Source organism: Solanum lycopersicum, chromosome 7 (genome assembly GCF_036512215.1).
Source record: "Solanum lycopersicum chromosome 7, SLM_r2.1".
Classification (NCBI taxonomy): domain Eukaryota; kingdom Viridiplantae; phylum Streptophyta; class Magnoliopsida; order Solanales; family Solanaceae; genus Solanum; species Solanum lycopersicum.
In genome coordinates, this window is record NC_090806.1 from 2,708,910 (window position 1) to 2,722,060 (window position 13,151).

The 13,151-nt window shown below is 27.7% G+C and overlaps 1 protein-coding gene across 1 annotated transcript; it reads left to right on the forward strand.

Moving 5' to 3' along the window:
- Nucleotides 1-9,089: 9,089 nt before the first annotated feature.
- On the forward strand, nucleotides 9,090-10,540 carry LOC101259451 (transcription factor IBH1-like 1). Its single transcript, XM_004242600.5, has 2 exons — nucleotides 9,090-9,190; nucleotides 9,758-10,540. Exon 2 carries the CDS (start codon nucleotides 9,767-9,769, stop codon nucleotides 10,352-10,354), a length of 588 nt encoding a protein of 195 aa, XP_004242648.1. The 5' UTR covers nucleotides 9,090-9,190; nucleotides 9,758-9,766; the 3' UTR covers nucleotides 10,355-10,540.
- The last annotated feature ends 2,611 nt before the right edge of the window (nucleotides 10,541-13,151 follow it).

The window sequence follows — 13,151 nt, forward strand, 5'->3', positions numbered from 1 at the left end:
GGATACATTGCCAACGTCTTAGCGGACGTCCATGAAAAAATTCAGCCATTTCTTTTCGGGAATTCTAGATCGCAAAAATTTCATAGACTATATAGCACACAAAAATTGACAAAATCTGCGATTACTTGCTTTGGAGCTCGTTTGAACTTGAAAATGTTCTTATTTTCCTTGAGGGACGAACTTGATACATTGTCAACTTCTTGACGGACGTCTATAAAAGTTCCGACCATTTTTTTTAGAATTCTTGTTCACAAAAAAATTATAGACTATAGCACACAAAAATCAATAAAATTTGCGTTTACTTGCTTTGGGGCTCGTTTTGACTTAAAATGCGCTAGTTTCCCCTGCAAGATGAAATGGATACATTGTCAACGTCTTAACAGATGTCCATTAAAAATTTAAAACAGTTCGTTTTGGGAATCCGAATCACAAAAATTTCATAGATTATAGCACACAAAAATCAGAAAAATCTGCGTTTACCTCCTTTGAGACTCATTTAAACTTGAAAATTTGCTTGTTTTTTCTGCGGGATGTACTAGATACATTGCACACGTCTTAATATACGTTCATTAAAAACGTTTTGAAAATTCTGGATCACAAAATTTTCATTGACTATAGCACATGAAAATAGGCAAAATTTGCGTTTACCTTTTTTTGCTCGTTTGAACTTGAAAATGAGTCCGATTTTCCCGCATGACGAACTTAATATAATTATAATGTTTCAATAGACGTCCATGAAAAAATTAGGCCATTTCATTTTGGGAATTTTGAATCACAAATATTCCATGGAGTATAGCACACCAAAATCGATAAAATTTGCGTTTACCTACTTTCGGGTTCGTTATAACTTAAATGCTTCCGTTTTCTCCCGCAGGATGAACTGTATACATTGTCAACGTCTGTGCGAACCTCCATATAAAATTTCGATCAATTCTTTTTCGAAATTCTAGATCACAAAATTTTCATAAGCTAATAGCACAAGAAAACTGACAAAATCTGGTTTACTTGCTTTGGGGCTCGTTTAAACTTGGAAAGTGTGCCTATTTTCCTTGAGGAACGAACTGGTTTGCCAACGTCTTGATGGACTTCCATGAAAATTTCAGCCATTATTTTTTAGAATTCTGGTTCACAAAAATTTTATAGACTATAGCACACAAAAATCAATGAAATTTGTGTTACCCTCTTTGGTACACGTTTCAACTTAATAATGCGTTTTCCCCCCCACCAGGATCTGTATACATTACCAACTATTTAACAGACGTCCAAGAAAAATTTAGACCATTTCGTTTGGAAATTCGAATTACAAAATTTTCATGGATTATAGCACACGAAAATCAGCAAAATCTGTGTTTACCTCCTTTGGGCTCATTTGAACTTGAAAATCTACTTGTTTTTCCCGCGATATGTACTAGATACATTGCACACATCTTAATATACGTCCATGAAAAATTTTATTCATTTCATTTCGGGAATTTCGAATCACAAAAATTTTATGGACTGTAGCACACAAAAATAGGAAAAATATGCATTTACCTGCTTTTTGCTCGTTTGAACTTGAATATGCGCCTGATTTTCTCGCGGGACGAACTGGATACAATTTTAACGTTTCAATGGACGTCCATGAGAAATTTCAATCATTTCATTTCGTGAAATTCATATCACAAAAATCTCATAGACTATAGCACATGAAAATCGATAAAATTCGTATTTACCTACTTTGTGCTTGTTTGAACTTGAAAATGCATTTGTTTTTCTCATGGGGTGAATTGGATACATTGTCAATGTCTTAACGGACGTCCATGAAAAAATTAGGTCATTTCATTTCAAAAATTTGGAATCACTAGACTTCCATGTAATATAGCACATGAAAATCGATAAAAATATGCGTTTACCAACTTTGAGACTTGTTTGAACTTGAAATGCACCTGTTTTTCCTGCAGGATGAACTGGATACATTGTGAACGTCTTAACAGACGTTCATGTAAAAAATTTTCCATTTCATTTTGAGAATTTCAGATCATAAAAGTTCCATAGATTATAGCACACGAAAATCACCTAAATCTGCATTTACCTGTTTTTGGGCTTGTTTGAACTTGAAAATGCGCCCGTTGTCCCCGCGGGATGAACTGTATACATTGTCAACATCTTAACGGACGTCCTTGAAAATTTTGGAATTTCATTTCGAAATTATGAATCACAAAAATTTCATGGACTGTAGCACATGAAAATCGGTAAAATCCGCGTTTATCCTATTTGGGACTCGTTTGAACTTGAAAATCTATCCGCTTTCCTCGCGGAACAAACTAAATACATTTCCAACGTCTTAACGGACGTCCATGAAAAAGTTTGGTCATTTCATTTTGGGAATCCTGGATTACAAATATTTCATGGGCTATATATCATTTGAAAATCGGTCAAATCTGTGTTTACCTGCTTTGGGCTTGTTTGAGCTTGAAAATGGGATCGTTTTTACCGTGGGACGAACTTGATACATTGTCAACATTTTAACGGATGTCCATAAAAAATTTCAGCCATTTCGTTTCTGAAATTTTGGATCACAAAAATTCTATGGACTTGCATTTACCTGCTTTGGGGCTCATTTGAACTTGAAAATACACCCTTTTTTCTGCGGAATGAACTGGATACATTGCCAACGTTGTAACGGACGTCCATAAAAATTTTGATCATTTCTTTTCGTGAAATCCGGATCACAAAAATTTAATGGATTATAGCACATAAAAATTGACAAAATCTACGTTTACATGCTTTAGGCTCGTTTGAACTTAAAAATCCACCTATTTTTTCCTTGAGACGAATTGTATATATGTAAGGTATTTTCTAAGCGAATATATTATTATCAATTGCATAATTAACACGCATGCAAAATATTATTATTTTCATTGTTAAAGACGACTCCCTTCTCCCTCTCAACTACCAATTGCCCAAAACATTCCCAAACCACAATTAGTTAGGTAGTTTTAAAAAATAAATAAATGAACTTGATCGTTACACCTCTAATTAATAATTTTTAGGAGGTGTATCAAATCTAAGAAGAGTCAAATAAGAATTTGAAGTATATGTAATTTGACTATTAAAAAACGGAACATGATTAATATTTTAAGATGATTTTTTTAAAAAAAAATTGGAGGTAAGGTAATGGAAAGTGAAAACGGAGAGGATATTATGAGGTGACAAATAGAACTATTGTCAACAAAGTGAAAGTTTATGTATCTAACAACATCGTATGGTTATAGACTTCTTTTCTTTCTTTTTTTCTTTTTTTGAGTTGAACTCCAAAAAATACATGTGATCATAAAATTTTAAAATTCGACTCAACATTTTCAGAAATTTAAAAAACACAAAAAAATATTTTTCACTTTGTTTAACTCAATTTTCACTTAAAATCAAAAACAATTTTTCTTTTCATAATAAAATATGATCAAATGATTAGATTTTATTTTTAAATGAAATTAATATTATCTTAATTATATCAATATAAAAACCCATCAACTTTATAATTTAAATCCGTTTCTAACATATCATAAAATATTTAGAGAACATAACGATATGTGCATTAAAGTTAACGAATCTTAAAATTTGAAAATTTTATGCGTAAATATAATTAAATTGTTTAATTTTAAAAAACTATTTTAGAGAAAATAAGACTTAAAAGGGGTTCATGTGAGGATAGCCGCAAATCACGGGGGCTCTTTAATTCCTTTTCTTTCTTGTGTTGGACCCCATTATTGTCTCACCATGTGGGAGTTTGAGATATAATTTGTGTTACGTATTAATTTATTTATCTGATTTTGATGTCCTATTAAATTTAAAAAAAAAGATTAAATATTATAAATTTAGGTGAAAGATATGTAGAATATATTAAAATATTATTTAATTTAATAATTTTAAATATATTATATGAAAAATTAGAACTAAAGTTCAAATTAAAAGAAGAGGGTTATGGCTTTGAGTTCCTGAAAATATAGTTGTCTTTGATAGAGAGGAGAGATGAACTTATAACCTATTTTACGGTGCATGTGAACCAAGAGCGAATTTAGTATAAAAATTGTGGCGCGCGTGAATCTATAGTTTCTTCGTTAATTATTTATTTACTTTCATGTTCCAAAATGGTTGAAGAGTGCACTCGATTAAATGTTGAGTAACTTATCCAAATTGAATTGGGATCAATTTCAAAATTTTGAGACTAGACTTTGATATGAATTCATGATCTTTCCTCTAAATTAGATTAGATGTTTTATTTATGTGTTTTATAGAATTGTTTCGATATTGTTTTTTGATATTTATATTCTCAAGAGGTTAAATAATGCACTTAGTTGTATATTGAGTTATTTATACATAGATCCGATTGCCTAATAATTTTTACTTTTTTCTCTTTTATTAGTGCATTCATATAATATGATCGTATGAATTATAGATCTACCTCTGATAGAAAGTATTTTATCTCTAAAATAGATTTTTTTCAAAAATAAAATTCGAAGATAAATTCATAAATAGTTACCTTTTTAGCTCGCGTGATTGGTGAATAGTCACCATTTATAAATTTTCAAATTTCACCTGTAAATATTAAGTATCTTAGAATTTTATTTTGAAATTTGAAACTCTGATACAATGCTTTCTTTTTGCCTGAACCAAAAAATAATAATTATTTATCGTTATTTCCGCTGAAGTCGAATTAATTTGACTCCAAATCAAATAGTATTTGATAATAAATTTTTAAAAAATAATAAAATGAATAAGATTATATTTGGACATTACCTTATTCTAGTCAAATTTTCAAATTCGTTGACTTAGACTTATCTACATTGTTCAATTCAAATTCAAAAGTCCATAAACCTAAATACGTTTTTGTTTTTGTTACTTTCTTTTAATTTCTTTATGTAATTTTTTTCATAAAATTAAAATTGGCATTATTGTACACTTTTCTTTGATTATGATAACATTTTATGCTAAAGAGAAATATTAAACCAAATTGCCAAACCAAAATTTTTATTAAATTATCTTGTTTCTTATCATAAGTTTTTAAACAATAGTTTAATGCGTCCATGACTTTTTTCTTTTTAATAATAGAGAGATCTTCGATGGTCAAATGCATGATACACAATTTATCGTGGTGAAATTAGGAATTTATTTTCATCGATTTAAATATGGATAAATAAAGTTTTTATATTTACATTATTTTTGTGGCGAAGTTAGAACTTTCTTTAAGGATATTAAACTGCAAAATCGTGATCTTTTTGTTAATCAAGAGAATTGTTGAGACTTATTTTCTATACTTATTTTTTCTTTTATTGAGATTCTTAACTATTTTAAAAAATAATTTAGAAATAATCAAAAGAATAAAAGTGGAAGTGACCATTAAGTTTTTCTTTATATGTAATTTCTAAGTACTATTAATTCGAGGCTAGAAATAGAAAGACAACTATTTTTGTTCCTTTACTTTTTTTATAAAAAAAAAAATTGTGAACTGCTTCGAGAATCAAACTTGAGACCTCAAACACTCAATCGAGCGAGCTTATTGATGGACAAACGCCATTCATTGTGTTCATTCATCTATATATTCAAATAGTAAAGAATAATTTGCCTATACACATTGTAAAACAGCTGACCACTTTTATTGAGCTTTAGTTTCGCTCCTGCAATAATAGAAGATAATAATTATTATAACAGATACACAACAAAGTAATTCAGATGCATGAAAACTGATATGAAATTAATGATACACACAATCTTATAATTATGAATAACCTTTGTTCCAAATCTTACTATTATGTTATATTATTATTAATTAGGAAAATAATTTTTGTTGATTTATGCCAAGCATGAAACATGTCTAATCATTGAAGAAGATTTTGTACTAAAAATTAAAAAAAAAATAGATAAAAAGACCCTCACATTCTCTTATCTCTCATCACAAGACCATACTTTAAAATCCCCCATGTGGAGACCATGTGAGTGATTTTCTCCTTTCTTCCCAAAGCCAAAACCTATGCCTCTCTTTAAGAATTTTCTTTTCATTGCAATGGGACCCACTATCCACCCCACCCCCAACTTCACCATGTTTTGTGGATCATGCCAAGTTTTCCTTCTTGTGATTATCCATATTGTATATATAAATATATAAAAAAATATTAACGACAGATAAATTTTATAGTGAAATAACAAATTTTATCGCTTTAATTTTATTTAGAGATAAATTATTTAAGAAATTATGTTAGTTATGAATAATTTAATAGTTAATTAATGATAAAATTTATCACTAAGTTTGATTATTATTTTTTAAAATACAATTTGATACTAAAGCTATATTTAAGGCTCTTTGACTTAATATTTAACTACATATTCCTCAAATCAATCATGTGTATCTATTTTCTATGGATTAATAGTGTTGATTGAATTTATTACTCACATAGGATGACTTGGAGTAGAATATGTAACATGTGATTTTTTTTTTTTTGAAAAGTAGTATAAGTATTAAGAATTAGATATAAACTCATATTTTGATTATATTGTAAACTTTGAACTCATTAAATTTAATTTATAAATATATATTAAATACTATTATTTTTTATTTCAAGATTTTTGTAGTACTTTCTTAGAGCTTCTCATTGCATATATAGTTATTATTATTATTATTTCATTCTTTTTATTTTTTATATGTTTTTTTTAAATTATATTGATAGTTAAATAGTTTATAATTGTTGCTAAACTAATTGTGTTCATGAAAATGTACATGCACTAAAAAATATTGATATAGGACATTTTTGTGAAACACATTTATTAATAGTTAGACTTATACTCCCTTGTTTCCATTTTTCTTTATTTATATTTAAGATTATTTGACTTTTTCTCTAACTACATATAACCCCCAAATCAATCATTTGTATCTAATTTCTAAAAACTACCATATTAGATGATATTTAATTAAAATTATTTATCCCATATTACTAGATGGTTTACTAAATTAAGATAAAATTAATTAATTTTTCTTATTTTACGTCTATAATTAAAAATGACTTTTGAAAGTTTAAACAAATTATATGAAGTTTCAAAATTTTCTTTCAGAATGTTAATTAACATGAACAAAGAGCAAAATAGTAAAGTTAATTAATTTATACCGTATATAATAAAAAATGCATATCTAACACGAGACATAGAGAGAAATAGTGTTTGGATGTTGCATTTAATATCAAAGGCATACTTCGAATATTGGGAACGAATTTAACAGAGATTTCTGATTCGAGCTTTTGAAAATGAAATAAATTATATTGAAAGTATCACCTTAGAAATAAATTATACGACACACGAACTTATATTTAATCGAACTTTAATATAAATATCAAATAAATGATAAAAGAATCAAAAAATAATTGAAGATAAAAATACAAATACTAATTTTAATTGGTTAAAACTTATTTGCTTTTAATATTTATATCAATCTAATAAATACATGACACGTGTCTTCAAATATATTGTTATAACTAAATTATAATTAATTAACACATATTTCACCTTAATTTATTGCTTTTATCTGGTAAATTATTATTAAAACACCACCCCACGCCCACCCCCACCCCCACCCTCTCCTCATAGACTGAATAAATAAAGTAAAAATAGGTTATTTACAAATTAATTCACTATTTTACAATGAATATAATATCATCGAAAATCAGATATATGAAATTCATATTTAATTTGCTTCACAAAAAAATGGTTGGTTAGCAATAATTTTCATATGCATTAGAACTTTTACATTATAAGGTCAATATGAAACATTTATTTTTTTTCCAATTTGATTACTTATTAATATTCACAAATTTTCAGAATTAACAACCATTTAAATATTTAATTACAATTGACATAAATCTAATTAATAACATATTGACTACACAAAATGATCAAAAACATACATTTTAATTATATCTATAATCGAGGGATCAAAATGCAATTCTCCCTAAAATAAAGAAACATGGGAAGAGAGAAAAAATAAATAAATATAGTTGACCGCTAATGACGCTTATGTTTCTCTTTACCCCACATTAGCCCCTAATCATGTTTTAAAAGTTTTTTTATAGTGTCCCTATATTATATATTATGTATTTGTAATTTTATATAGAAACAAACATGAATATAATTTAAAAAAGAATTTAGATTAGATTGTGCTGAATCATTTGTTTCTTTAGTCAAATTGGATGACAAAATTAAAAGCAAAAGAACAAACAATTCATCAACATGGTTTAATTTACTTAAAAATAAAATTTCTTCACTTTTAATTTCTTTGTATATATTGTAGCACTTATCTCCTCACTTTCTATCCACTAAGTCTTCAATTATAGATATTGTTTTCGATCAGACGGATATGATTTCTCCACCTTTAACGAAAAGATTCTGTTGAGACTCGAAAATTCCAAGTGAAAATCACAAAATAAGGACTTTCGATCCTTGAACTGAAAAATAGTAAAAGCTAAAAATTAAAACTCTTACTGGGTCGTTCGTTTATGTTGAAAATTTATATTAGTCATGTCAATAAATTTTAAAATGAAATATTAAAAGGAAAAAAACTTTAATTAGATAATCTTTTCACACTTAAATAGGAGAAAAATCATAGGAAGGAGATTAAGTATAGATATTAATTTATGTTGGAAATTTTATTTGTTGCTATATAGAATAATATTAGATTGAAGAAATTATTCAAAATAAACAAAGAGAGAAGAGAAAAAGTAATTTTTGTTTTTGGTTAAACTTTTTTCTCTTCCCTTGATGGAGCAATATAATTATGTGGGGATTTATGTTAATGTCCTTTTGTAGTCCAATTAAGTTACAAATGTTAGGTTTTGCATGGCATTTAGGGAACCTTTTTATTGTGTCTTAAACCAAGATTTTTGGATAATAATTATTATTCTCACTCTCTTTTCTAGGGTTTTATTTGCTTAGTGGGCCATGGGCCTCCATGTGAGAGCATGTGCTATGTCCTTCTCTCATTGGCCCACCATCCCACCACCCCATGTTACCCCCCCCCACCCCCACCACCCCCACCCCAATAAATTAGCTTTTTTATCACTTAACTTCTCCTTCAAATTCCCATTCTTCACATTTCTTCTTTGATTTTTTGTTCCTCCAATATTAGTTTCTTTGAAAATTTTGTTTGAAAAATAGAAGAAAAGTCACCAAGGTATGTCATTTTTGTCTATCAAATTTTCATTACACATTATAATATATAGTCATAATATATTGTTCATATTTACTATTTTTCTTCTTGCATGTTCTTATCATATGTAGATAGCTTATAGACATTACTTTCTATTTCATCTTTCTTGTTCTAACATCAAAATATAATAAGAACATGTAAATCAAACTAGAGAGACTTTATATCACTACTATGAAAATTCACAATAAAATTCCTCGTTAATCCTGTTCAACGATGAATAATTGAAAAATTCTAGTAGCTACAATCTATTTAACGACAAATTGTCAATGAAGTTCCTAGCTAATTTCAATTTTTTTTCTTACTTTAAGAATTACTTGATATTGTTAATCCTATTCAGCGATGAATTATCAAAAAAATCTAGTAGCTATGAGTTATTTAACGACAGATTAACAACAAAGTAGTTTTTTGTAGTCATTTTTTTTCCTTGCTTGAAGAATATCTTTATAATTCTAACTCATTTCATTCTTCTTTTTTATTGGTTTTTTTTATAGTTATAAACCTAACATGTCTTAATTTTATTTTTTTTTGTAGTTTGAAGAAATGAGGAATCCTAATTCACTCAAGCAAGAATTTCTCAAGAAATGGATAAAAGGTCTTCAAATATGTAATGCTACAAAGAAAAATATGAGTATAATGGAAAGAAAAAAAGCTATAAAATTATCAGCAGATATAGCAATGGCTTCAACAAGAAAATCAACAATTTATTGGAGCCATGCCCTCATGAAAAATGCTTTAAAAGATGATACAAACAAAATCATCATGAAAAATATTCTTGGATCAAATGATGATAACAATAATAATAATAATAATTTGAAGAAAACTTCAATGGGAATTAATTCTATGTCTCAAAATGGAATTATTAGAAGCAAGAAGATTATTAAAAAGAGTTGCAAAATTTCAAGAAGAGCAAGAAAAATTATTTCTCCAAATATTATTGCAAAAAAAATGGTGAAAAAAAGAACAAAAGTTCTTAAAAGTCTTGTTCCTGGTGGAGAATACATGGATGATGCTTCTTTAATTAAAGAAACCCTAGATTATATTATTTCATTAAGAGTTCAAGTTGATGTTATGAGGCATCTAGCTAATAATGCTAGTTATGAGATTAATGATCCCAAAACAAGGTTGTAGTTTTTTTCTTAAAAAAAAAATAATCATAAAAGTGATCAATTCCTTATTTTATTTCTTTGTTTTTTTTACTCATGTGGAGTTTTTTTTTTATACATATATAATTATTATATAGTACAAAGAAGATGTAACAATGTACATATGAGCCATGATTTTTATGTTCTCTTAAAATTATTTTTCTTTCTCTTAGTTTAATTTGTTCTTGTATATATGAGTTTTTGATTATCTTTTAAAAATATTGTGACATTTTAATAATTAATATCTTTTGTTTATATGTTATTCATCATAGAATGGTGTAACTTATTTTTTTTTCTTTTTTAAAAAATAAAAATAAATAACAAATGCATGGCCATAATAATTAAGCATGAAATTCAGCAACTCTTTGGGAGTGTAAAAGTATTTTTTTTCCCCTTTTGCTAGGGAGTGGTTTAATTCTTTAATTAAAAAAAAATATCATTCTATTATAAACGCATGTATTTTTCTACAAAATGTTAAACAAAATTTGTTTAAATTGTAATTCAATAAAAAGTGTGTTTCTAGCTAAAACAACAATAACAATAATACTATAATTTTACGAGTGAAGTTTGCAGTATATTTTAGAGTTGATTATTATAAAAGTTGTTTGAAATGTGCGGTATTTTTAATAAAATATGTATATTCCTACGTTATGAGGTAGAGAAATGTTGATATAGCTCAAACTCAAACACGAATCACACATTAACACTCAAAGGACTCAAATGATCCAATCCAACACATGTTTCTAGCAAAAACTATAATATTCCTAATTAGTTGTTTTGATTTTTTGAGAAAATATTTTTAAAATTGTTACCATATTGATGTTGAAAATGAGAACACAACCTGCAACAAAATAAAAAAAGGAAAAATAAAGTACTTTTAAAAAAAAGGTGCATGTTATTTAGTGAAAAATTAAAGAAAAAAGGAGAGAAGAAAATAGTGGTTGTAATAACTTTATTAATTACAAGTCAAAAAAATAAATTGTTTCTCTTATATTCCATTTATTTAATTATTAGATTAAAGTTTCATGATATCATGTCAAAGATTTTATGGAACACCCGTGAAGAGACTTGTAAACATTAAATGATTATTTGAGACTTTAAAACAAGTAATAATTACTATCAAACTCACAAAATTATTAAAAAAAAATTATTAAGAGGACGGTCTTTAGAAATAACTGATTAGAAAAAATAAGAAAATGTGAAAATACTTATTATATATGTGTCTCGTTGTCAAAAGAAAAATGTTAATCAAAATTTGAGGAAACTAGCTAGGAATGTGCTAAATTAATTCTTTTTTCTTCGAGTTAAAATCTTTCGGTAATTATTATTGTACAATTAACGATAATTATACCTGTGGTGGTACTTACTACAATGATTAACATGTTATTAAACAACATCGAAAAAAAAGGGGTCGAAGATTTTGGGTATGTAGTTTTTCCAAGTATAATTGCAATTCCATCACACGTTATTGAGGTTTCTTTAATTAAATATCTAAGGTTATATACAACAAATATTAAACGTGTTAATTATTAGACAACATCGAAGCATTCTAAAATAGAACTTTATTGGCAAATTAGTTGATGTAGATAATATCAAAACTCTAACATGTTCTATAGTACCAAATTATGAAAATTAATGTATAAAAGAAAAAAAATTTTGTTCCTATTTATGATTATAACCAAAGTAAAATTAGATTTTCCTCAACTTTTACCTAAGTAGGATTACAGTAAAATATACTCTTATTTCTTTACCACATGAAAAATAAAATATAAATACATTTAATTATTATTTTTCAACGATCAGTATTTAAAATAAATTGCCTCGATTTATTTAGTATTGTACAACGCAAGGTTCATTGAGGAAGCAAGCCCTATTACTAACGGGATAATATTCACAAATAGTCTGTTCTTACTCTATGTAACTAAAAAATAGCTATTATCGTAAAGTTTTAAATTTCAAATCGTTTCGTTCGTAAAATTTGATACTCCATGAAAGTTTCAAATTTCAGAGCTTATCGTACAAGTCTGTTTGAAGCCCACCATTGTAATGGGCCAAAACTTTTTTCACAAGTCTGCTTGAAGCCCATTATTGCAATGGGCCTGACAAATTTTATACCTAAACAACCAAATTCGTCCCTAATCTTATTCAGTTTCAAACTATAAGTTTATAAGGTAAACAACACAAATCTCATTAGTTTAGAAGTCAATTACTTGTTTTCTCCCGAGTTTTTGATATTATCACTCGTATCATATTTTGATCCTCAGATATATGTATTCGGCGTGTCCAGATACATGTATATCAGACACATCTAATTATGTTTAGTTTAGTAGCCAATTACTTGTTTTTCACCCAATTTTTTGATATTATCATTCGTATCATATTTTGATCCTCAGATATATGTATTCGGTGTGTCCAAATACATGTATATCAGCTACATCTAATTATGTATATCTAAATATGAAATGTAAATGAAACACATCAAATATAGAAGCAAATCATTTCGTGGACGTCCGTCAAGACCTTGTCTATGCATAGGTTCGGCCATCACGGCTTGTACGACCCATTTGGAAGGTCAAACGAGCCCCGAAGCGAGCATACCCCTCATTTCGACGATTTTCGTGTGCTATAGCACACCATTTTTTGAGTGATCCGGATTCCGACGTCAAAAATGCCAAATTTTTTCGTGGAAGTCCGTCAAGACTTTGTCTATGCATACGGTTGGCCATCACGGCTTGTACGACCCATTTGGAAGGTCAAATGAGCCCCGAAGCGAGCATACCCCT

Excerpts from the sequence above, each read along its gene's own strand:
- LOC101259451 (XM_004242600.5), top strand. The coding sequence starts at position 9,767 with ATGAGGAATCCTAATTCACTCAAGCAAGAATTTCTCAAGAAATGGATA.